Consider the following 26,679-nt stretch of genomic DNA (forward strand, 5'->3'; position numbering starts at 1 on the left):
CAGACAAGCAATTTGTGGAGCAGTGAAAGATAAATCCCTCATTGTGGAGTTAACCATTAGTTACAGTGTTGACCCTGCCCTTAGCCCAGTGTCTTGACTCACTTACTTCCCAGATCCACCCTCCACCAGGATACCCCTTCACATCTGCCAAATCCCTTCAGAAATTATCTTCCGTTGTCCAGCCCATGATCTGACAGCTTGTATCTGAAGCTTTCTTGGCTTCTGTGATTCCAAACACGTCAACTGCTGACAGTTTTGGGTTTTCTTTTTATGCTGTGACCAGTGTCTCTTAAGTTTAGTTGTACTGTCTCTGTAGAACTCCTGTGTAGATTGTATTTTCTTCTTGGCCTGAAGCCTGGCCTATTTCCCACCCTAACCCAAGTCTAGATCATTGTCTTTGACAGTCCTCACTCAGTCCTGGAAGAATGGCTAGTGAAAGGTGGGGGTCATAGCATGAGGGACCCAGAAGTTTTCTTAAAGACATGCCTGTGGGGCTGTCTTGTCCTCAGGTCTCTGATGACCTAATCCGGAGGGGCCACCTAACAGGGCTTAAGCCTATGGTCCTAGTCACCTTCCATTCTCCAGTCAACTTCTACCGGTGGAAGATGGAGTTGCTACAGATCCAGATGGAAGCAGCCCCCTTCCTCAGCAAAGGTGGGCTTGATGGGGTACTTGGAGAGGCCTCCACCTTGTGTGGTTATGGTTGGGGGAAGGCCCAATGGAGTCCATGTCCTTGAAGAGAAGCTGAGGTGATCAGAGATGCCTATGGCCTAGGGAGGGACACACACACATGCACCATGGGGTCTTGGGCAACAGGGAAATGTGGGACATCCTGATGTGGCTTGTGAACTGGAGGGAGCCTTTGGGAGCTCCTGGTAGCTACAGTGCCTCCTGTCTTCCAGACGAATACTGCAGAGCAGAGGAGCTGTGTTTCATGGGCTGGTACACACCCATGCCCATCAAGAACGGCAGTGTGGTCATGCATGTGGATGTCAGCAGCAATGGCCTGGGGCCCTACATCCCCAAGAAAAGGTGACCTTTCCTGAGCCCAGGATCGAAGGTAGACTCAGGGAGGGACTTCCTAATCCCCAGATCCCCAAAGAATGCAGAGGAAACCAAAGAGAGGAGCTAGGTGGAAGGCAGGAGGGAAAATCCTAAAATGGGACAACTCACCTGGGCCTACTCTGCGCCCATTGCTAGGTTCTATGTGAACATCAACGGCTACCTGAAGATGGAGCAAAACAGCACAAAGTTCACCATAGGCAAACAGGTGAAGGGGCCTGGGTGGTGGAGGAGGGGAGGCCTAGGTTCAGGACAGTGGGCTTGACTGCCTTGGGCTGAGCCCTCACTATATCCCATACAAACAGTAGTTCTCATTTCTAAGATACTCCTATAATGCATAACATGTCAGACTATTAACTAAGAAGTTGTATCTGGAATCCACCAGCTGCTTCAAAGAAGAAAGATGGGCAGTGTTTCTCTGTAAAGATTTACAGCCTCAGAAACCCAGTGGAGGTTTGCTATAAGTAGGAACTACCTCAGTGAATGAGTCTGCACTTGGGTTACTTTTCGCTGACCCAAGGTTAAGTCCTTTACCAAAGATACAGTCACATTCAGTCTTTGAAATGATCTTGTAAGAGGAGATACTCTGACAGGACGATTTTGAAGAGAAAGAGAGAAACTGTATTTGCACCCAGCTGACTTCTGTACCCATATTCAGCGCAGGAGGGGAAGACCCTCTATGAGGTGGATTGATTCAGTGACTGGGGTAATCGGGATGGGTGTGTCAGAGGCAATGTGATTGGCACAGGATAGAGCACAGTTTAGGGCTGTTGTACATTGGGTCGCTATGAGTCGTAAACAACTCGACGGCACATAACAACAACAAACAATATTTCATTGTGTTTTCCATGAGGGTTTACACAGCAGTTGAGGTTCCTATTCATCAATTTCTACTCAGATTGTTTAATGACATTGGCTACATCCTTCACAGTGCATGAACATTCTCTTTCTTTCTGTTTGGGTTATACCACTTCTGTAATCTAATTTCTTTGCCTCTTTCCATTCTGACCTTTGTTTTAAAGTAATAGGTTGTTGTTGTTGTTATGTGCCATCGACTCAACTAGCACTCATAGCAACCCTGTAAACAAAGCTCTGAACCGTGCCCTCTCCTATGCCATCCTCACAATCTCTGTCATGCCCCATTTGCTACAATTACAGTGTCAATCCATCTAATTGAAGGTCTTCCTTTCTTTCTCTGATCTGCTACTTTCCCAGCATGATGTCCTTTTCTGGACTGAACCTTTCTGATAACAATAACATGCCAAAATATATAAGACAGAGTTTTTCACCTTCCTTTCTTTTAAGGAAAATCTGGTTGCACTTCCTTCAAGACAGATATGTTTGTTCATTGGACAGTGCATGGGATATTCAGTACACCTTCCAACACCATACTTCAAAGGGATTGGTTCTTCTTGATCATTCTTACTCATTATCCAATTTCCAGATTCATAGGTTGTTGTTATTGTTGTTACATGCCATTGAGTTGCCTGCAACTCATAGTGAGCCTGTGTACAACAGCCCATTTAGGGGTCTATCCTATGACAACCTTATTGTCTCTGACGCACCTACCCCCACTACTCCAGTCATTGAGTCAATCCATATCATTGAGGGTATTTCCTTCTTGGGCTGGCCCTCTACCCTCCCAAGTATGACATCCCTCTCCAAGGACTGGTCCTTCTTTGCAACATGTTCAGAGTATGTCAAGATGAAGCTTCAGAATCCTTGTCTCCAAGGAGCAGCCTGGTCTCACCCTTTCTAGGATGAATATGTTTGTTCTCCTAGCAGTCTGTGGTATATTCAGTACTCCTCTCCAGCACCACAGCTCAAAGGCTTCAATTCTCCTATCATCCTAAGTCATTGTCCAGCTTTCTGATGCACAGCAAGTAATTGCAAAGACTATGGCCTGAATCAGGTACACCTTAGTCTCCAGACTGACATCGTTACTCTTCAGTACTGTGGAGAGGTCTCTGACAGCAGATTTTCCCAATGCATAGGATGTAATTGAAAATACCATTGTTTAGGGGAGCTCTGGTGGCCTAGTGGTAAGGAGCTGCAACTATAATCCCAGAGGCGCAGGGTTCGAATCCACCAGATGCTGTGCCGGGGAAGGAGGGACAATCTCCTCCTGTATCAGTCAGATCTGATTTGACAGTACACTCACATAAAAATAATAAAATTTTTAAAAAAAGAAAATACCATTGTTCGACCCTAAAGAAACCATAACTGCCACTCAAGCAGATATATGTACACCCATGTTTATTGCGGCTTTGTTCACAATAGCAAAGAGTTGGAAACAACCCAAGTGTCCATCAACAAATGGATGGATAGAGAAGCTCTGATATATTCACACAATGGAATACTATTCAGCATTGAAAAGCAAGGAACTCATGAAGTATTATGCAAAATGGGTGACTCTGGAGGACATTATACTCAGTGAAATATCTCAGTCACAAAAGGACAAATATTGCCTAGGGCCACTGTTGTAAAATGGGACTGACATCAGGGTAGAGGGAAGACAGAAAAGGAGGGGAGGAATGATGTATATTGCATTGAAACAGATGAGGGAGAGAACTGTTTAAAAAGGATATATGAATGCACACCCATGTTTATTGCAGCTTTGTTCACAATAGCAAGGAGTTGGAAACAACCTAAGTGCCCATCAACAAACGAATGGCTAGAGAAGCTGTGGTATATTCGCACAATGGAATACTATGCTGCATTAAAAAACAAGGAACTCATGCAATATTATTCAAAATGGTTGACTCTGGAGAACATTATGCTGAGTGAAATATCCCAGTCACAAAAGGACAAATATTACATGATGCCACTGTTGTAGAATGGGACTGTCCTTGGGGTTGGGGAGAGACTGAGTAAGATGGGTTCAATAATGTATACTGCACTGAAACAGAGGAGGGAGAGAACCGTCTAAAAGAGAGATGTAACTGGGTATTTCTGTCATCACAGGAGACTAGGGTGAGGGCTGCATGGTGGAGGGGACCTGGGGGAGTGTTTGTAAAACAATGAAAGAATCTTTTCTTTTACTTTTCCATAATTTTTGGACTCATGTACTTATAACTTGTTAGTCAAATTTGTGTCTTCTAGGTTGCAACACCCCCATGATACATCTTCAAGGATATGTACATGTACAGCCAAGCACAATCAATAAGAGTGCATCTGAATTCCAAAATCTATCTCCATAATAGTCTATGTGTTTCCTACTGCCAAAGGGGCCCTTTAGAGTAGTGAGAGAAGATCTTCACCCTGAAACCCACAGCGTCCCTTTTCAGCAGGAAGTAGCTAAGAGAATACGCCGTCCCCTTTTCCTTATGACTCAGGGTGAAATCTCTCTCAGGGAGGAGTGATAGGGAATGGCAAAGGATACACTGACAAAGAAGATTAATCAGAACTGGCTTTGACAAGCACTGTGGCATTTGGACAAGAACAAACTGGGAGGAGGGTAGAGAGAATAGTGCAACAATGAATGAGTGGAAGCCCAAAATCTCTGTAAATGTTTATGAAAATTAATAAAATATAATTATAGGGGAAAAAAAGGATATATGAATGGGTATTCTTGTCATTACAGAATTCCAGAGTGAAGGCTACATACTGGAGTGGTTTTGGGGAGAGGGATTGTATAACAATGAAAGAGTTTTTCTTTTCCAGGAAAAGAGTGAATGGGGGGAGGGGGCTGGCAGGGAGGAAAGTGCAACAATGAATGACTGGAAACCCTATGTCTCTGTAAACTTTCATTAAAAAATAATACCATGTTTTGGATCAGACACCTTGGTCTTTACACTAGTATCATTGTTCTTTAGTACTTTGGAGAGGTCAGTGTGGTTTTTTTAAAAAAATAACCAAGCATATTGTATATCATGCTACTCATTATTTTTTTAACCAGTTTATTATTTAGCTACAAGATGATGTTAGGAGTTTGTTTGAGTTCAGTCTTAAGAATGTCTCAGGACAATAGTCTTAGGAAAATCTCTAGTCTCAACCAATTAAGTAGGTCTGCTTGTTGTTTTTTGTTTTTTCTTTGTGTGTATGTGTGGTTTGTTTTTAAAGGAAACTGAGATTCTCCTATTTCCCTCCTATTAGATTCCATATATTACGGTGCTGATTTGAGTGGTTGTTAGTGGTAGCTGGGCACCATCTAGCTCTTTATAGTGTTTAGGAAAATGAGGTCATGATTCCTGTAGACTGTCTAATAGTTTCTTCTTTGAGACATTAGCTTCCTTCTTTTTCTCTAGATAAGACAAATGGCATATCACATTTTACTTATCCTCTCATCTGTTGATTGTCATTGAGCTCGTTCCCATCTTTTTTAAAAAAAAATACCAGTTTTGTGGTTTTTATTTTCTTTTTAAAAAAATTTATTTTATTAATTTTAATGAATGTTTACGGAGATTTTGGATTTCCATTCATTTATTGTTGCATTTTTCTCCCTGCACACCCCTACCAGCTAGTTCGCTCTTCTCTTTGAAAAGAAAAAGACAAATTTCTTCATTGGTTTACAACCCCTCTCCCCCCAAGTACACTCCACTATGCAGCCTTCATTCTGGACTCTTGGCATAACCATAATACCCAATCATATATTGCTTTTAAACTGTTCTCTCCCTCATCTGTTTCAATGCAGTATACATCATTTATCCGATTTTTCTCAGTCTCACCCAACCCTGATGTCAGTCTTGTTCTACAACAGTGGCACCATGCAGTATTTTTCCTTTTGTGACTGAGAAGATATTTCACTCAGCATAATGTCCTCTAGGGATTTTGAATAATATTGCATGAGTTCCTTGTTTTTCAATGCAGCATAGGATTCCATTGTGTGAATATACCACAACTTCTTTATCCATTCATTTGTTGATGGGCACTTAGGTTGTTTCCAACTCTTTGCTATTGTGAACAAAGCCGCAGTAAACATGGGTGTGCATATATCTGCCTGGGTGACAGTTAGGGTTTCTTTAGGGTATATTCCCAGTAGAGGAATAGCTGGGTCAAATGGTCTTTCTATTTGCAACTTTTTGAGAAAGTGCCATACTGCCTTCAAATGTGGTTGCACAATTTTACACTCTCACCAATTAGGGTTCCAGTTTCTCCACAACCTCACCAGCAACTTTTTGAGAAAGTGCCATACTGCCTTCCAATGTGGTTGCACCATTTTACACTCTCACCAGTTAGGGTTCCAGTTTCTCCACAACCTCACCAGCATTTGTTGTTTGGGTTTTTATCTTCTTAAATGCTATTGTTATTATGTACCATTGAGTTGGAACCAACCCATAGCAGTGGGTTTTCAGAGGCAGTAAATCTAAAGAAAGGAAATTGCCCATCTTTCTAAGTTCCTCCTTGGAGACAAGGATTTTGGAGCTCCGTCTCTCACATATTTTGGGCACATGGCTAGGAGAGACTGGTCCTTGAAGAAGGACATCATGCTCAGAAGGTTGGAAGGGCAGCACAGGAGAGAAAAACCCCTCATCAGATGGATTGATAGAGTAACTGGGGTAGATGGATTGACAGAGTAACCAGGGCAGTGGGGGCTCAGGAGAGGGCAGACTACAGAGGCGACTCTGGCACATTACAACAGTTACCGGTCAGTTGGCCAGCTAGCTGTCCTCCAGATTTCTTGACACAGCCTAATGACCAAGTTGACTCACATCTGTTTGTTGAAATACGTTTGTGGGTATTCCATCAATTCCTGGGGCCTTGTTTTGTTTTGTTTTTTTTGTCAATTCCTTCAGAGCAGCTTGAACTTCCTCCTTCATCTCCCTTATCACTTGGTCGTAGGTTATATCATGAGATTTTTCGAGAGAGAAACTCAACAGGGTGAAGGGGGATCAGGACTGTGCAGGCACATGTCACAATGCTTCAAAATGATTTAATTAAGAAAGTTGACATTTGATGAAAGCCAGGAAGGAGGAACAAGAAAGGCATTAAGTGGATACCAGGAAGAGCATTTATAGGCAGAAGGAACAGCCAGTGCAAAGGCTCTGAGGTGGGAATGGGGCGTGAATGTTTGAGAATCAGTGAGGAGACCCCTGTGGTGGGACAGGGGAAAGGCAAGGTGGTGGTGGATGCGATGATGGTGGCAGATGGTGTGGGTCTCATGGGCAACAGGAAAGACTTTGGCTTCTAGGTTAAGTGACATGAAGCCTTGGAGAAACAGGGTGGATATTGAGCAGCCCTTCTGACCCTCCCCTGGCAGGTCTTCAGACTGATACCCCGGTACTTTAATAATTTCTACTCACAACCTCTGTGGTACACTGTGGACCAGGCCCCTGTGCTCATCCTGGGTGGCATTCCCAATGAGAAATTAGTCCTGCTAACGGACACCAACTTTGAGGACTTCTCTCTCCTGGAGGTGAGTGGTACTAAGCAAATGAGGGCCCCTCAAGTGGAACTAGCCCCTAAAATAGAGTGGGGACTAGGAGTTTCAAAAAAGGGTCCCCAAAAAACATAGCAGCCACCATGAGAGGCAGATAGCAATGGGGGGGGGGAAGGGGAGGGGAGGGGAAGACAACTGGATGACGTGGGCTCAAATTCTGATTCTGTCATATCCTAAGCTGTGTGACCCTGGGCAAGTCACTTAACTTACATTAGACTTCAGAACTTCCTTATATAAAAGAAAAGTTGTATTTAGTCACTGTGATGATAGTATCAACCAGACCCAGAATCAGATCCATGGATGCATGTTGTTGTTATGTGCCTTCAAATTGGGTCCAACTCATAGGGACCCTTATGCACCACAGAACAGAACACCTGCACCACCCTCTCAGTGCTGCACTCCAGCCCATGGTTGTGGCTGTGTGTTAGTCCATCTTGTTCAAGGTCTGCCTCTCTTTCTCTGACCCTTTGCTTTTGCCAGCATGATGTCTTTTTCCAAGGACTGATCCCTCCTGACAACATACCTAAAGTATATGGAAGTTACACTTTTATAACACATAGGACAGTTACTGAAGTCTTGCCCACATTGACACAACACTAATCACCAAGTTTTTTGCCTGTTTGTTGTTGAGGCGTTAGAGTTTAGAAATAACATTCACGTTCTTCTTAACTTGCTGAAATTTGTCTTAACAGCAAGACCTAGACTTTGTTTTGTTTTATACTTTGAATGTTCAATAGAAAATTCTGCTTTTCAGCAGCATTTCAATCAGATAAAAATAGAGCAAATAATGTCAGGAACCTCCATGTGTCCATCACACAACTTCAATAATTGCCAACATTTTGACTAATTTATTTGTTCCACCATTTTTCTTTTTTACTGGAGTACTCTAGAGTCCTAACCACCATTACTATCTAACTTGTAAATTATTGAAAAACTTAGGAAAGTCTCTCTGACATTTTCCTCTGACAGAGGAAGTCTCTTTGATATCTTCCTTTTAAAAAAGAAAAATGTAAAAAAAAAAAAAAAGTAATGCCATTATGAGGCCCAGTAAAATTAGTAATAATATCCTAATACTATCTAATACCAGGCCATATTCAAAACTCCCCACTTAACTAAAAATGTCTTTGAAATTGGTTTGTTTGAATCAGAAGCCACATATTACACTTAGTGAAGTCTTTCCAGTCTCTTCTAACTTGTAAGCCAATTTTTCTTTCTAGGCAGTTTAATTAAGAAAAATCAGCCTTTTTTGCCATTAAAATTTGGCTGCTTGCTTCTTCTTAGTGGTGACTAACTTGTTCCTTTGAGCTCATACTGCCTGTATACTGGTGATGAGCTCTAGAAACATAAACATGATTAAATAGAGAGTAAATATTTTATGTGCCCTCCTGCTGTCAGGAATTGGTTAGTGAGCGCCTGGTGGTGTCTGTTAATGTCCGTGGACAGCTGCTTGTGTTCAAGGTAGAAGAGGACTGTTTAAGAAATTGTCTTTGGGCGAGCTCTGGTGGCCTAGTGGTAAGAAGCTGTACTGCAGTCCCAGAGGTATGCGATTCAAATCCACCAGATACTTTGCTGGAGAAGGATGGACAATCTCCTCCTGTACCAGTCAGATCTGATTTGACGGTACACACAAAAAAGAATAAAATTAAATAAAATTTTAAAAAAAAGAAATTGTCTTTGGACCATGTGGAGGGCCTGATTGGCCAGGCAAACTAGAACTGAGCACTGTGCACTGCACAATGGCAGAGGACACACAAGGAACCAACTGTCTTAGGTTAAGTCACTCACTTGTTTTAGTTTTACTGGACAATAGTAGAGAAGTCTGAGCAGCTGTGGGATCCATTCCATGCAATTTTCAGAGCATTGTTGTTTTTAGGTGCTTCCAGTCAAGTGTGAGTCAGTGATCCTATGAGCAACAGATCTGAACTCTGGTCTATCCTGAGCCCTCCTTATCATCTTTGACATACTTGAGTCCATTGCCTGTATGGTAAAGCATCTTGTTGATGGTCTTTCTCTCTTTCACCATCCCCCTACCTTTCCAAGGAATAGCTTCTCCTAACAAAATGCACAAAGCATGTGAGATGGAGCTTTGCCATTTTTGTCTCCATGGAGCACTCTGGCTGCACTTTTTCAAGACTTATCTCTTTGTTCCTTTGGCAGTCCATGGACTCACTCAGCACTCTTCAACACTGCAATATAGTCTTCCCCATAAGAGAAAAGGACATGGGGCCCGAGGCCAAGTTCCCCTGCTAACCCTGGCTCCACTTTCCTGCAGTTAAACATTGATAGTTGCTGGGTAGAGTCCTTCTCCTGCCCCCATTCTGCCTTTACTGCCACCATCTATGACACCATTGCCACCGAGAGCACCCTCTTCATTCGCCAGAACCAGCTCGTCTATTATTTTACAGGCAACTATTCCAAACTCCGGGATATCAACAGAAAAGGTGAGGGGGCCATGCCCAGAGCATATTGTGGAGTCCCTGGCATTTCAGGCAAGGGGATATGGTGCTGAAGTTCCAGCAAGGGTATCTTAGGGAACCCACCACTGTATAGATCTGGAGCTACCATGGATGGGGGTCTATGTGTCAGTAACTATCCAAGTTACTAGGTCCTGGATCATCACTGCCCACCCTGCTTGGGTCTTCTTCTACCCTAGATGTGCTAGAGTGAGTTCCATACCTAGAGGAAAAGAGGAGTGAAAATAAATGGAAGGAACAGAGAGAAACAGAGAAAAATGCACACACACACTCCCCCCCCCATTGAGAGATGCAGAGACAGAGGTTCAGAAGGATGGAGATGTACCTTATGTATCATTGAGTCAGAACTGTTTCATATATGACCTCCAGTGAATTTTTAGACGCTTGAAATCACACTGGAGGAGATTGCCCATCTTCTTTCTTCCACAGAGCAGTTGGTGGATTAGAACCACTTGCTTTTGGTTTGGCAACACAACTCCTTACCACTCAGCCACCAGATCTAGAGGGAGAGATAAAATCAGAGAGAGAGAGTTGGTAATGCAAAACCATGAAGGAAGCCGATCAAGAAGGAAAATGAGATGCCCAAGCCTTCCTCATTCTTGCTTCCCCCAGGAGAGGGGAGCCATAGTGGCACAGGATATAATATGTGCGGCCACTAACCAAAGGTTGTTGTTTCAATCATCCACTTCCTGGGAGAAAGACAGGCAGCCTCCTCTTGAAAAAAGTTAAAACCTTGGAAACTCATTTGGAGGGATGCTACTGGGCTGAACTTCACACTAGAACAGTGGGAAAATAAATGAGAGAAGCTATATTTTAGTCCCAGAAAATCATGCTATAACTTACATTTCCTTAGTACATATTCCTAGCAGTTTGATCTTGCTTCCTCACTTTGACAGTAGGGAGCTCTGATGGCCTAGTGGTAAGAAGCAGCACTGCCAACTGGAAGACCTGCAGTTCAACTCCACCAGTTGCTACTAGTGAGAAAGACAGTCTCCTCTCCTCCCATGTGATATACTGCCTCTGGAAACCTGCTGGAGAATCAGCTATGAGTTGGTTCCAACTCTACAGTATAGAGCAACAACTTTGACAGTAAAGGAACCCAGTTTAAAAGGGCCTAGCAGAAGTGGCATCCACTTCCTAAACAACATGCCTCTAGAAACTATGAACTTTGATAAGTGTCAATAGTTAGAGAAAGGCTTCAGGCCTTTTGTTCATAGGGTTGCTATGAGTCATACTCGACTCAAAGGCAATCAACACTGCTATCACAAAGAAATGGGTGTTTATGGGCCAGAGTACTTAGTTGAGAAGGGAGCTCAGGTGGCATAGTTCATAGAAAGTTAGCACTACTAACCCCAATGTCGCACCTCTCTCGTGGTTCCAGTCCACCATGGCTTGTTGGGAGAAAGATGGGCCATCTCTTCCCATGTTTTTTACAGCCTTCTGAAAACCTGCTGGAGGTTCAGCTATGAGTCGATTCTGACTTGACAGTAGTGAGTGAGGTGACTTAGTTGAAAAGTACAGGAGCAGTTGGTTTCAGGCACAGATTAATCCAGGGCACCATTGTCAGTCGGGCCCCTCCTTATGGGGGCCGCTAGTGGTTGCATCCTGTGTTGTTGTTAGGTGCCACTTAGTCAAGTACAACTCATAGTGACCCTTATGAACAAGAACTCTGAACCCCGTCCCATCCTGTGCCATGCTCTAGCAGCATGCCTAAATTATGTGAAATGATCCTTTATCATCTTTGCCTCCAAGGAACACCATCCCCATTTTGTCCAGTTTGGCTACATGCTCAGCTAGGAACCAGTTACACTGGCTGGAGAAGTGGGAAAGGGAGAACAGTTCATGAGCAAGACATTGCGTAGGTGCTTCAGGTTCAGAGAGCCAAGAACAGGCTCTCCCATCCAGGGAGATGTGGGAGGTTGGCGTGAGCCTGCGCCCAGGTTCAAATGCACAGTTCCGAGGCCCTATACTGGCCCCTCCAGACAGCTGGGTTCGCATCCTGGCCAACGAGTGCATCAAGAAGCTCTGCCCGGTGGAGTTCCACAGCAATGGCTCGGAGTATGTGATTGCTCTCACTACTGGCCAGAACGAAGGCTATATCCACTTTGGGACCATAACAGGTAAGGGCAGGGCCTCTAGTAGAGCAAGATACCCTTCTATGTCCTCTTTCTCCAAGAATTCCAACCTTCATTTTCCTTCACCTGGTATCCTCGCTGGTAGGGAGGTCCTAGGCTGGAAGTTTCCTGTGGTTAGGGTAGACTTGGGGAGTGTGTTATATTCTGTCATACTTTGTATAGATTCAGGTGGTAGAATTCATTAAAAAATAAGTGCAAAGAGTTTGTGAACTTACATAAATGAGAAAACCAGGGGTCCCTGTGGCTGAGTCTTGGGCCCATAGGGAACATGCCATCAGGACTGTCTGTCTCAGCAGGGTAGTAGAGCATAGTGATAACAACACATATTTTAGAGTCAGACAGGACCCACCCTCCCCAACTGTGTAGCTTTGGATAAGTGTCCTGGCCTCTCAGACCTCAAGTTCTCATCTGCAAAATGGAGTGAAGGATAGTCCCTACCTCCTAGAACCCCGAGATGACGTTGGTACCCATAGTCCCTGACATATGAATGAGCTGTGAATGTACAACTCCACTGTAAGTCACTTTTGACTTAAGTGGGGTTTGTTTTTTGGAATTTTTATTTTAAAGCTTCTAGACAGCAGTATTTTCAACAGAAAGCCATTGTATATCTGCAAGTAAACCCCTGTGAATGATTGTTGCTGTTGTTATGTGCCAACAAGTCTCCCTAATACCTGGTGACCCTATATGTACAATAGTTCTGAACCCTGTCATATCTTGAGCCAATCTCATTGCCTCCGACACATTGACCTCATTACCCCAGTTACTGAGTCAATCTCTCTCATCCAGCACCTTCCTCTTCTGGGCTGTTCCTTCTTCATGATGTCCCTCTCCAAGGACTGGTCCCTCCTGGCAACACACTCAGAGTATGTGAGGTGGAGCTTCAAAATCCTTGACTCCAAGGAGAAACTTGGTTTCACCCTCTCCAGGACACACCTGTTTGTTCTCTTGGAAGTCCGTAGTATGTTCAAAACTCTTCTTCAGCACCATAACTCAAAGACATCATCAGTCCTTCTTCTGTCATCCTTAGTCATTGTCCAGCTCTCTGGTGCATATCAAGTAATTGTGAGGACCATCAGGCACACCTTAATCTCCAGACCCAGATCATTGCTCTCTAGTACTCTGGAAAGATCTCTGATAGCTCATTTTCCCAGTACAGTTTGTCTTTTGATTTCTTGACTGCTGGTGCCAAAAGTGTTGATTATGAAACCAAGCAAGCTGAAATTGTTAACAATCTCAATCTCTTCTCCATTTGTCATGGTGCTAATTGGTGAGAATCTTTGTTTTCTTAATGTTGAGCTTCAGTCCATGGTGGAGACTGCAGTCCTTGACCCTGCAGCAAATGCTTCAGGTCCTTTTAAGTGTCAGCAAGCAAGGTTGTGTCATCTGCATAATGCAGGTTGTTGATAAATCTTTCTTCAATCCGGATGCCACATTCTTCCTCTTCAGGTCCAGCCTCCTGAATGATCTGTTTCACATATTGGTTGAAAAGATATGGAGACAGGACACATTCCTGACTCACTCCTTTCCTGATTTGGAACTGTGCAGTTTTTCCTTGCTCTGTTCTGATGATGGCTTCCTGGTCTGAGTATAGGTTTTGCATGACACAATCAAGTATTCTGGGATCCTCATTCTGTTCAAGGTTAGCCACAATTTGTTGTAGTCCACACAGTCAAATGCCTTTGCATAGTCAGTGAGACACAAATAGATACTCTTCTGGTATTCTTTGCTTTCTACCAAAATCTGTATTTCTGGTAGTTCTCCGTCAATTTATTGTTCCAGTCACTTTTGGATAATTGTCAGCAGGATTTTACTTGTGTGTGGTATTAGTGATATTGTTTGATAATTTCTACACTCTGTTAGGTCATCTTAAACATGTACATATATGAGTTACATATATATATATATATGTTGTTATATTGTTGTGTGCCATCGTGTCACTTGCGACTCATAGTGACCCTATGTACAACAGCCCTAAACCTGCTCTATCCTGTGCCAATCACACTGCCTCCGACACACGCACCCAATTACCCCAGTAACTGAATCAATCCACCTCATAGAGGGTCTTTCCCACCTGTGCTGTCCCTCCACCCTCCCAAGCATGATGTCTCTCTCCAAGGATTGGTCCCTCCTTACAACATGTCCAAAATATGTCAGACAAAGCCCCAGAATCCTTGCCTCCAAGGAGCAGCCCGGTTTAACCCTCTCCAGGGTGAGTCCATGGTACACTCAATACTCTTCTCCAGCACCACAGCTCAAAGGCATCAATTATCCTTCTATCCTCCCTAGTCATTGTCCAACTCTCTGATGCATAACAGGTGATTGCCATGCATAACAAGTGAAAGACCATGGCCTGTATCAGATGCACGTTAGTCTCCAGAGTGACGCCATTGCTCTTCAGTACTTTGGAGAGGTCCCTAACAGCAGACTTTCCCATTGCAATACGTCTTTTAATTTATACATATGATATATATCCCACTGGCATTTGACTGTGTGGATCACAACAAATTGTGCATAGACCTGGCATTCCCACTGTCAGAATAGTCCAGCAAAACTCCGCCACATAGGTGACGCTTTCTAATTGTCTGCATATTCCCAGCAGGCCCCAGTCTTCAAAACCTAACATTCCCATTATCCACATGACATCCCTCTTGTCACATAGACCCAGCGGGCCCTGGCCATCTACACCTGGCATTCCCATTGTCCTCATAGACCTAAAAGTCTGTGCCGCATAGACCTGTCATTTCCATTGTCCAAATCGACCTAGCAAGCTCTTGCTGTGTCAACATAGCCTTCTCATTATCTGCACAAACCCAGTAGGCCCCAACCATCTAAACTTGACATTCTCATTTTCTACATAAACCCAGACTCAGCATTCATTCTCTTGTCCCAGTAGACCCAACAAGCCCAGCTGCATAAACCCCACATTCCCACTGTCAGAGTAGACTTGGCAAGCCTACTGCTGCATAGACCTGGCATTGCCGTTTTCTGCATAAACACAGCAAGCCCTGGCTGCGAAAATCTGGCATTCCAGTGTTGACGGAGCCTGCCATCATCAGTTAAACAGTCCCTGAAGGGGGGAGTGAGGATTAGGAAAAATGACAGAGACAAGAGAAAAGAGTCAGGAGGGCATACAGGGAATACAGCAGCCCCGAGTTTATTCTCATCTGTCCTTTCATCATCCTTTTACAGGGAACAGAAAAACAACCCAACTTCAAGGATGACAATACATTTTGTTTTTTATATCCTTGCTTAGCACTAGGGTTCAAGGAATGGTCAAACCTGTTTTTGTACTGAGAACAGCAAACAGTTTCTCTTGTGGGAACAACTGGCCATTGACTTCTCATACAACTGATTGCTTCCTTATATCTTTTACTTAATAATTTTCCAGTGCTATATGAAGCTTTCGATGTGTCTTTCTTAAAGGTTTCCCACACAGTGTCAGAACAGACCTGGCCAAACCCGGAAGTGTCAACATGGCTTTCCCATTGTCTGCACACATTCAGCAGGCCCTGGCTTTCTAAACCTGGCACTCCCATTTCCTGTGTAGTTACAGCAAGCCTCAGCAACGCAGACCCTTCATCTCCACCATTTTAATATACCTAACAAGTCTGGGCCACATGGATATTGTATTCCCTTTGTCTGCATACACATGACAGGCCCTGGTGGTCTAGTCCTGACATTCCCATTTTCCGCAAATATAAAGCACACCTTGGCTGCATAGACCCTATTCCTATTGTTAAATAGACCAAATAAGCCACAGCCACGTACACCTAACATTCTAATTATCCAAATATACCCACAAGCCCCAGCCTTGTAGACCCAGCATTCTCATGTCAAAATACGCGTGGCAAAGCCTAGCCATGTAGACCTGGCATCCTCATTGCCTGATTAGACCTGGCAAGCCCCTGCTGTGTGGACACAGCATCCTCATAGAAATGACAGGCTCCCTCTCCATCTAAACATGACATTTTCATAGTCCACAAAGACAAAGCAAGCTTTGGCAGTATAGACCTGGCATTCTCATGATCTGAATACACCACAAGCCATGTCTGTGTAGCCCTATCACTGTCACTGTCAGAACAGACCTGGCAAGCCCTGTTGCATAGACATAGCATTCACTTTTCCACAAAGACCCAATAGGCCCTGCCCTCTACACCTGCCATTCCCACTGTCTGTCTAGATCTGCAAGTCTTGGCCACATAAACTTGTAATTCCCATGTCCAAATATATCCAGAACTCTCAGGCTTCATAGACCTCATGCTGTCACCATCAGAAGAGACCTGGCAAATGGCAGCCACACAGATGCGGCTTTCTAATTGTTTGCATACGCATGACAGACTCCAACCGCCTAAACCTGACATTCTCATTCTCATTTTCCTCATAGCCTCAGCAAGCCTCAACCACATAGACCTGGCTTTCTCAGTATCTGAATACACCCAATAAACCCTGGCCTCAAGACCCAGCATTCTCACTGTAAGAACAGACCTGGCAAGCTTCGGCTACATAGACACGGCATTCCCCTACCGTAGAAACAACAGGCCCTGGATGTCTGCACCTGACATTCCAATCAGCCCCAAAGACAAAGCAAGCCTTGGCTACATTGACCCAGCATTCCTGTTTTCTGAATACATCCACAAGCCACAACCGCATAGACTCATCATTCTCACTGTCAGAACAGATCTGACACGCCCCGGCCAGGTAGACAACCATTTCCTTTGTCTGCATAGATCTGATACTCCCTGGCCATCTACATCTGACATTCCCATTTTCCAACAATCACAGCAAGTCTCAGCCATGTAGGCCCAGCATTCTTGTCTGAATAGACCTGTCAAGCCCTGGCCATTTAGACACAGTATTCTCCTTGTCATCATGGGACAGGCTCTGGCTGTCTGCACCTGAGAATTCCATTGTCCACAAAGACACAGCAAGCCTTGGTTGCATAGACCCAGCGTTCCCATTATCTGAATATACACCACAAGCCCTAGCTGGATAGACCTGACATTCTCGCTGTCAGATAGACCTGGCAAGCCCTGGCTGCATTTACATGGCATTCCCTTGTTTGTATGAATACCACAGGCCATGGCTGTCTACACTTGGCATTCATGTTATCCATATCGACACAGTAAGCTTCAGCTGCATAGACCCAGCTTTCCCATTGTCAGAATAAACCTGGGAAGTCCCGGCTCCATAGACACGGCATTCCTCTTGTCCACATAGAAACAACAGGCCCTGACCATCTACACCTGGTATTCCCATTTTCTGCAGAGACACAGCAAGCCTCGGCTGCATAGACTGGCATTCTCATAATCTGAATACACCCAAAAGCCGTGGCTGCATAGACCAGCGTTCCCACTGTCAAAATAGCCTTGGAAAGGCCCAGACATGTAGACACAGCATTCACTTGTGCACATAGACCTGATAGGCCCTTACCATCTACACCTGGCATTCCCATTGTCCGCATGGACTCAGAAGTCTTGGCTACATAGACCTGGCATTCCCATTATCTGAACATACCCAACAAACTTCAAACATTCCCACTGTAAGACTGCCATTCCCACTGTAAGAATAGCCCTGGCATGCCCCTACCATGTAGACACAGCATTCCTCTTATCCCCATAGACCCAAGAGGTCCTTGACATCTACACATGGAATTCCCATTATTCACATAGACCCAAAAGTCTTGGCCACATAGACTGGTCATTCCCACTGTCAGAATAGACCTGGAAAAGCCGGCTATATAGACAAGGCTTTCTAATTGTCTACATATACACAGCAGGTTCTGACCAGCTAAACCTGGCTTTCTAATTTTCCACATTGCACAGCAAGCCTTGACCATGCAGACCGGGCATTCTCATCATCTGAATACACCCAGCCAGCCCCAGTCATGTTGTTCTTGTGTTGTTGTTATGTACCATAAAGCCACTTGCGACTCATAGTGACTCTAAGTACAACAGTTCTGAACCCTGCTGTATCCTGAGCCAACCTTATTATCTCTCACACACTTACCTCCATATCCCCAGTCACTGAATCCATCTCATCAGGGGTCTTCCTCTCTTGCACTGTCCCTCCACCTTCCCAAGCATGATGTCCCTCTCCAAGGACTGGTCACTCCTTGCAACATGCGCAAGGTATATCAGAGGGAGCTTCAGAATTCTTGCCTCCAAGGAGAAGCCTCTGGTTTCACCCTTTCTAGGACGAACCTGTTTGTCCTCTTAGCAGTCCATAGTATATTCTATAGCTCAAAGGCATCAATTCTCCCTCTATCATCACTAGTCACTGTTCAGCTTTCTGATGCATAGCAAGTAATTGCAAAGACCATGGCCTGAATCAGGTGCACCTTAGTCTCCAGACTGACATTGTTGCTTTTTAGTACTCTGGAGAGATCCCTGAAAACAGATTTTTCCCATTGCAATTTGTCTTTTGATTTCCTGGTTGCTGGTACCAAGAGTGTTAATTGTGAAGCCAAGCAAACGAAAGCTGTTAATAATCTCAATCTCTGTCTATCATGATGCTGCTAATCGGCTCAGTGGTAAGAACTTGTTTTCTTGATATTGAACTTTAATCCATATTTAAGGCTGTAGTCCTTGACCTTCTGCAGCAAGCACTTCACGTCCTCATCAACTTCAGCAAGCAGGGTTGTATCATCTGCGTAACGCAAGTTGGTGATGAGTCTTCCTCTAATCCTGATGCCACATTCCTCCTCATAGAGCCCAGCTTTCCAGCTTATCTGTTCCACATGTAGATAAAAAAAAATGTATGGAGATAGGACACATCTCTGGTGTACACCATTCCAGATTTTGAACCATGCCGTGTTTCCTTGCTCTGTTCTGATGACTGCCTCCTGGTTCAAGTATAAGTTTCGCATAAGCACAATCAAGTGTTCTGGGATTCTCATTCTCCTCAAAGTTAGCCACAATTTGTTGAGATCCACACTGTCAAATGCCTTTGCATAGTCAGTGAAACACAAGTGACATTTCTTGGTGCTCTGCTTTCAGCTAAGCTCCATCTAACATTGCCTATAATGTCCCTAATGCCAAGGCCTCTTCTAAACCCAGCTTGTATTTCTGATAGTTCTCTGTTGATGTACTGTTTCAGTCATTTTAAAATTATCTTCAGCAGGATTTTGCTTACATGTGATATTAGTGATAATTTCCACACACTCTTGGGTCACCATTTTTTTAGGATGGGAAAAAATATAGATCTCTTCCACTCAGGTTAGCCACGTAGTTGTCCTCCAGATTTCTTGGCATAACCTGGTGAGCACATCCAGAGCAGCATCCATTTACTTAAATACATCAACTGGTATGCCGTCAATTCCTGGGGCCTTGTTTTTTGCCAGTTCTTTCAGAGCACCTTAAACTTCCTCCTTTGTCACCATTGCCACTTGATCATATGTTGTTTCATGAAATTCTTCTGTGTCAACCAATTCTTTTGGCACAGTGACTGTGTACCCCTTTCATCTTCTTTTGATCCTTCCTGGGTCCTTCAACATTCTGCCTTACAGCATCCTTAAATATTGCAACTCGAGGCTTGAATTTGTTCTTCAGTTCCTTCATCTTAAGAACTACTGAGCTAGTTCATCCCTTTTGATTTTCTGACTCCAGTTCTTTGCATGTTTCATTATAGTACTTTGCTTTGTCTTACTGAGCTGTGTTTTGAAATCTTCTGTTCAGCTCTTTAACTTCTTTAATTTCTTCCCTTTGCTTTGACTTCTTGGAGCTTTAGTGCAATGTCTCTTCTGACATCCATCTTGGTCTTTTCTTCTACTATCTTTGTAATGACCTTTTGCATTCTTCATAGAAGATATTCTTAATTTCTTTCCATAGCTCAGGTAATCTTTACTCGTTAGTGAAGTTCAAGGCCTCAAGTTCCTAAGATGGTTTTTAAATTCAGGTGGGATAAGCTTGAGATAAAACTTTGATTCTTGTGGATTTGATTTCATTTTCTTTAGCTTCATTTTGAACTTGCATGTGAGTAATTGATGGTCTGTTCCACAATTAGCACCTGGCCTAGTTTTCACAGCAGATATTGAGCTTCTCCACTGATTTTTTCCACAGATATAATTAATCTGATTTCTGTGTAGACCATCAGGTGAATTTCATGTATATAGTTGCCATTTGTGTTTCTTATAAAAAGTGTTTGCAATGAACAAAGTATTGATTGTGTAGTATTCTATCATTCTGTCTCCAGTTTCATTTCCGTGTTTCCCAACTATTGATCCTTATTCCCTGTTCCCAGCTTTTGCATTCCAGCCACCCATTATTATGAAGCATCTTGATTGCATGTTCAATCGATTTCTGACTGCAAAAATTGGTAGAAGTCATCTGTTTCCTTCTCTTTGGCTCTGGTTGTTGGTGCATGCATTTGAATGCACTGCAGCATCGTATAGTGTGATAGTGTGTGTTGTACATATTACTAAGGATAAGATGCCTCGCAAAATAAATAGGTTTTTGTTTGTTTTTAAGAAATAGTTTTAAGTGACATTTGTTGTGATGCCAATATTCGCATGACATCACCTGTATACAGCCTTAGAATAATGCTGGGGTGAATGCTATAAAGGTTTATGATTAACCCTCTGCCTTCATTTTCAGGAAAGTGTGCCTCTTCTCTAGGTTAAAAATGGCCCCAGGCACTCATTACTCATGTCACCCCTATAAGTTTTAATCACCCCAAGGGATCAAAGCCATTTGTTCCCTGTTCTCGCATGGTCTCAGGATGCACTCTGATTAGCTGCTCAGGACCATGTGCTCAGACCTAAGCTAATTACCAAAACCAGAGACAGAGACAACTCTGATGGGCTTAGTGTGGGCAACCAAAAGATCCTGGAATCCCTGAGACTTAAAGAGCATGATTTTGAGTATGGAGGAGAAGCTCAGGTACTTTGCTGAGGAGAATCAGGGCCTCTGGGGTAGATGCTGCTGGGCGGGCTGGGCTGGGGAGAATGGACAAGAGTATAGACTCCTTCCTGCCCCACAGATGGTCGTGTGTCCTTTGAGAAGCTGCCCAAGTACCAGTCACCCTGCCAATCACTACAAAGTACTGATCTGTCAGATGAGTCGGTGTTGGGAGCAGGGGAGAGAGGCGGAGTACCACAAACTGGGAGGGGGGTGAGGGCAGAGTCCAGGCCCTAATGAGGACCACCACCCTGCTGTCTGTCCTGCAGCTAACTGCTCCATCTTATGGACTGTATATATCAACGCTAACAATGAATTGTTGCTGCTTGTGGAGAACATCTACACTGAGATCCTGAAGACTTACCTGCTCGTCAGCTACAACCTGTGTAATCCAGGCTTTGCGGGGGCAGGGCACCAGGGGGCCAGCAACCAGCCTGTGGACTGTGCGTGTGCCCATAGTGATCTGTGCCCAGTAGGCAATGGAAAGGAAACAGAGTATTGCTTATGGTACCCTAAAGGAAGTCTGGTGACATAGTTGTGCTGCTAACAGAAAGGTTGGTGGTTCAAATCCTCCAGCTGATTCTCCAGAGGAAGATAGGGAGCCTCCTGCTGTAAAGATTTACAACCTCAGAAACCCAATCGAGTGTTGCCATGAGTCAGAACTGACTGGGGAGTTATGGCACTCCTGGGTAAGGGGTGGTGTTAAATCAGAATTCAGCCAGGGAGGAATGGAGAGAGGAAGGAGGGAGAGACTAGGGAGGGAAGCACAAGCCAGAAACTGCAGGATCTTGGACTCCTGATGAAGAGACTAGATTTTGTTTATGTACAGCAAGCACAGGGTTAATATGTACAGTTTTACCATCTGTGCATTGCTCAAGAGTGCTCCATCCCAGGGTCAAAGGAGGCAAAGCAAGTGTCCTACCAAGACTATACTCTCAGAGTCCGTGCCTTTTTAAAGTTATAATTCACACCAAGAAGTTTGTCTAAGTGGGAAACCCTTGGAGGCTTTTATGGGAGCTGAAACCTTACTGTAGCTTCAGTTCTTAACACTGAGAGTCGAGATCTTAGTAAGGATTGTCCTGTGCTTGCTCCTCCTACAGTCACAGAGCAGCTGATCTTTCTCTACGAGTTGCCCAGATTTATCCCTGATGGTAAGAAGGGAAGGGAGAGGTGGCCTCAGAGGTGGGCAAGAGGCCAGGAGGGCTCCAGGTGACCCTCACCTGTTGCTGTGTCTGTTGTGCCTCTGCCCTGGTCAGCTCAAGGCCTCAAGTTTGTGATGCTCCAAAAGTTAGAGTTGTCCACCAAAGTGCCTCTCACACCCCTGGGCCTGTTCTTCAATCCATACAACAACATGCTGTTCATTTGGGGCAACTTCATTGTGCAGAGGTGAGCACCAGCCTACCCCTCCTAGGCAGCCAGGCATCGTCTGCCTTCCTAGCCCTGCTAGGTGGCTGGAAAAGGCTGAGAAGGGGCCAGCCACCCTTCTTAAAGTTACCAAGCCTTCGGCATGTGCCAGGTCCAGGTATTATTAGGGCTGTGATGTGGAAAACACCAGTTCAAGTGAGCAGAGCTAGTAGTCCAGATTATAAAGCTGTGGGAACCCTTTCTAAAGGAAACTTTTCAAAAAGACCCCAGTTACATAAAGACCTCTGGGAAAGGGTAAGGCTTTTTTCTGCTCAGCCACCTTTCAACCCCAGGGACCCCTCACCACCTCCAGGCCAGTGAGTGGGTTTGGATGGGAGGTAGTTGCTAGGAAGTCATGCTCCTACTCTCACAAGGTTGTAGGAGAAAGTGGAAAAACACTGCCTGTGCAATGGTATGCTGGGAGTTAGGGGTTGTGGCAGGGAGTTCTAGGTGTGAAGTAGCTCACCTAGTTTCCCTTCTCTACTCTTCCAGCTATGACCATGAAAACTACTTCTACCTGTCAGATTTTCCCAAGGAGTCTGTCATCAAGTACCTAGTCAACTCATACCATGGGGATATGGCGATTGTCACAGAGTCTGAGGAGGTGGGCTGCCGAGCCCCTCTCCCTTTCCTCCTTGTACCCACACTTGGTGTCAGGCACCTCCATCCTCTCTCAAGATGAAAGATTAGGGAAGAAACCCCCCTCAGATTGTTCTTTATAACTAAGGACGCTGGGACTCAGAGAGGCCAAGTGGCTTTTCTAAAGTCACACAGCAAAATGAAAGACCTGTCCTCAGAGCCATGATCTGCTTTCCCAGGTAGTGTTGCTTTCATTCCATCCTTCAGTTGTTCATTTTGCAATGACTGAGCCCTTACTAAAAGCCTGCTCCAGAGCTGGGGACCCAGAGGTGACTTAAGACAGCCCTGGGCCCTGCCCTCACGGGACTAATAATCCATTGAGAAGAGAGATACATCCCCAAGGACTAATTGTTCAGAGAGACCAGGATCAGGGCCAGGGAGACACTGGCATGTAGGTTGAGCCAGGATCAGGGAGAGACAGGAAGCACAGGAGTCAGGCCCAGTGAGAGAGAGAGAGAGAGAGAGAGTGTGTGAGAGAGAGAGAGAGAGAGACAGAGAGACAGAGAGGCCAGCAAGAGGATATTTCCAGGCTGAGGATGTGAGGGGAGGGGAGGTCTGGAATCAGGTATTAGGGGGTAGTGTGGGCGCATCATTCTAAAGGGCAGGGAAACTGAGGCCAAGTGGATGATGAAACCACGGCAAGTGTAGAGAGTAAAGGGGAAAGACGAAGGTGGAGCAAGGATTTTTAGAAAGATGTGTATGTTAGGAATTCTTGGTTGCAAGTCACAGAATCACCACTCGAAGGACAGAAGCATTGAAGAGTTGTTATGGCAATGGGGCTCCATGTGGTGGGGTTCTGGGAAAGAGAGAGATGATATGTGGGCTTCCATGGTCCTGACAGGGCTCAGCGGTGCCCATACGCTTACCTATACACACCCCCACACACACACCTAGCTGCTCTTATCTAGGTCTGGTACCTCCTGGAGGGCAGCTACGATGTGTACAGGCTGTACCCATCTGAGGGCTGGGACATGCACATCAGCATACAGATGATGAGGCAGTCGCCTTTCTATAGCTACAAGGAGACCATGGTCACCCTCTTCTACGAAGACAGCCAACTGTACCAGGTGCCAGCCCGGTGGGAGGGGGCCAGCCTGGTGGGAGGGCTGAGTGGGGGAAAGGAAGAGCTGCAAGGTGGCGGACACCAGCTGGCCAAGCCCTGCCTTCCCACTGCAGCTAGTGTACGTTTTCCAAGGCCCCAAGAGTGGGCTCATCAAGAGGCTGGTGCCTGTGGAACAGATTCTCATGTACCTCAAGCTGAGAAACAGTCATCTGGTGGCAGATCCTGGGTAAGATGATTCTAGACTACAGCAGAGCCCCAGGAACTGCCATTCTAGTCAGAGCTATGATGGGAGAAGCTATGGGGAAGGTGCAGTCAGGGAAAGCGCCAGAGAGAAGGAATTGTTGAGGTGTGAAGAAAGATGTGGTTATGTACCTTTTTGTCAGAACCAACTCCTAGCCAAGCCTCAAGTGGCTTTTCAGAGGCTGCAAACTGGTTAGTAAGAGAGTACCCATCTTTCTCCTGGTAGATTTGAACAGCCTGCCTTTGTTTTGGTAGCAAAACTCCTTATCCACTAAGTCACCAGAGTTACCTCCTGAAGGATGAGAAGGAATTAAGCCAAGTGAGAAAAAAGATGTCATGTGTGCAAAGGACTTGATAAAAAAAGCCTTGGTGTTGATGAACCTGAAGTGTTGTGATGAGGGGGGAGAGGCAAGCTAAGTAAAGTAAGTGGGCATGGGGAGGAGCTTGGATTTCATTTTGGTGGTCCTGGGGAGTCATTGATGGGACTAAGGGAAAGGCCTGGATGGTCACAAGTTACTGGGTTCAGTGATCCCCCTGGTGGAGCAGAGATTTAGAACCTGAGGTGACAAGCTGGATTGAGGAGCATCTAGGAAGAAGTCCAGGACTTTAGCCTAAAGGATTTAGGGATGGATCTTTAGCTGAAATGTCCAGCACCAACAGCTGAATCTGCTGTGGGAGGGCGACTGCTGACCTACTCCTGCCCTGGGAGTCAGCTGTGGTCCCCTTATTGCCCTTGACCAGGAGCATACCGAAGCCCAGCTTCTCCAACTTGTGCCCCTTCACGGTGATGCGCCTGGAGAATGTGCCAAATCCGCAAAAGTATACACGCCAGGAACGATACCAGGCCTTACCCCCCCGTGTCCTGACAGCCTCAGGCTTCCACAGTGAAGACTCACTGGCAGTCTACCAGGGCCTAGTCTACTACCTGCTGTGGTTGCACTCTGAGTATGACAAGGTGTGTGTGTATTTTGCAGGTTTGGCTCTTGCTGAGAGAGGACCCCAGGGGTCAGGACTGTTGAGGGGTGGGACTCAGAGAGCTTATGAGGTTGAGGAGAGACTGAGGAGGGTTGAAGGCTAGAGAGGGAGCTAGACTTCAAAGAAATAGACTCTACTGGCTCTGGATCATTCTCTTAAAAAATTTTTATTATATTGTGTGTGTGTACCATTGAATCAGATCTGACTGGTACTGGAGGAGATTGCCCCTCCTTCTCCAGCAGAGCATCTGGTGGATTTGAAACGCTCACCTTCAGGATCTAGATCATTCTTGAATGATCCAGAAAGCATCAAAACAAGATGGAGGGAATGCACAGTTACTGTACCAAAAGAACTGACTGACACTGAAAAATTTCAGGAAGTAACATAAATAGCCAAAGGTAATGAAGGAAGAAGTTCAAGCTGCATTGAAAGCATTGGCAAAAATAAGGCCCCAGAAATCAAAAGGATACTGATTGACATGTTTCAACATATGCAGCCCTGGATATGCTTACCAGTCTATGTCAGAATATTTGGAGGACAACTGTCTGGCTGACTGACTAGAAAAGATCAATACTTGTTCTCATTTCCAAGAAAGATGTTCGATCCAACAGAATGTGGAAACTATCAATATCATCATCATCACATGTAAGCAAAATAATACTGAAGATCATTCAAAAACAACTAGAATAGTACATGTTGTTATGTGCCATCGAGTCACCTACAACTCATACCCTATGTACAACAGCCCTAAACCCTGCTCTATCCTGTGTCAATCCGTCTCTGACACACCTATTCCTATTACCCCCATCACTGAATCAATCCATCTCATCGAGGGTCTTCCTCTCTTGCGCTGTCCCTCCACCCTCCCAAGCATGATGTCCCTCTCCAAGGACTGGTCCCTCCTTACAACATGTCCAAAGTATGTCAGACGAAGCTTCAGAATCCTTACCTCCAAGGAGCAGCCTGCTTTAACCCTCTCCAGGGAGAACCTGTTTATTTTCTTAGCAGTCCACGGTATATTCAATACTCTTCTCCAACAACTCAAAAGCATCAATTCTCTTATCATCCCTAGTTTAATAGTATGTAGATCAGGAATTTCCAGAAGCTCAAGCAAAATTTAGAAGAGTCTGTGACACCAGGGATATTATTGCTGATGACAAGGTAGATCCTTGCTGAAAATATAAGTATCAGAAGAATATCTGTTTGTGCTTTCTTGACTATGCAAAGACATTTAACTGTGTGTATCACAGCAAAATATAGCTAACATTGAGTAGAATTGGAATCCCAGAACACTTAATTATGCTCAAGTGAAACCTATGCCTAGACCAAGATGCTGCTGTGTAAACAGAGTATGGTTTAAAATTAAGAAAGGAGTATGTTGGATTATATTCTCTCTCCACATCTGTTCAGTCTG

The 26,679-nt window shown here is 44.7% G+C and overlaps 1 protein-coding gene across 1 annotated transcript in view; it reads left to right on the forward strand.

The window, feature by feature from the left end:
- The window catches only part of CATSPERG (catsper channel auxiliary subunit gamma), a 53,753-nt gene that overhangs the window by 6,727 nt on the left and 20,347 nt on the right, over positions 1-26,679 (forward strand). The window contains exons 3-17 of the mRNA XM_006899737.1: positions 510-654; positions 903-1,032; positions 1,201-1,270; positions 7,262-7,417; positions 9,714-9,882; positions 11,898-12,035; positions 21,027-21,086; positions 21,214-21,330; positions 22,045-22,095; positions 22,201-22,330; positions 22,841-22,952; positions 23,896-24,054; positions 24,164-24,262; positions 24,639-24,676; positions 25,050-25,245. Of these exons, the coding sequence (XP_006899799.1) occupies positions 510-654; positions 903-1,032; positions 1,201-1,270; positions 7,262-7,417; positions 9,714-9,882; positions 11,898-12,035; positions 21,027-21,086; positions 21,214-21,330; positions 22,045-22,095; positions 22,201-22,330; positions 22,841-22,952; positions 23,896-24,054; positions 24,164-24,262; positions 24,639-24,676; positions 25,050-25,245 (1,770 nt within the window). The remainder of the gene's footprint in view (positions 1-509; positions 655-902; positions 1,033-1,200; positions 1,271-7,261; positions 7,418-9,713; positions 9,883-11,897; positions 12,036-21,026; positions 21,087-21,213; positions 21,331-22,044; positions 22,096-22,200; positions 22,331-22,840; positions 22,953-23,895; positions 24,055-24,163; positions 24,263-24,638; positions 24,677-25,049; positions 25,246-26,679) is intronic.

This window comes from Elephantulus edwardii, unplaced genomic scaffold (genome assembly GCF_000299155.1).
Source record: "Elephantulus edwardii isolate Elephantulus edwardi_28Jun2011 unplaced genomic scaffold, EleEdw1.0 scaffold00266, whole genome shotgun sequence".
NCBI lineage: Eukaryota > Metazoa > Chordata > Mammalia > Macroscelidea > Macroscelididae > Elephantulus > Elephantulus edwardii.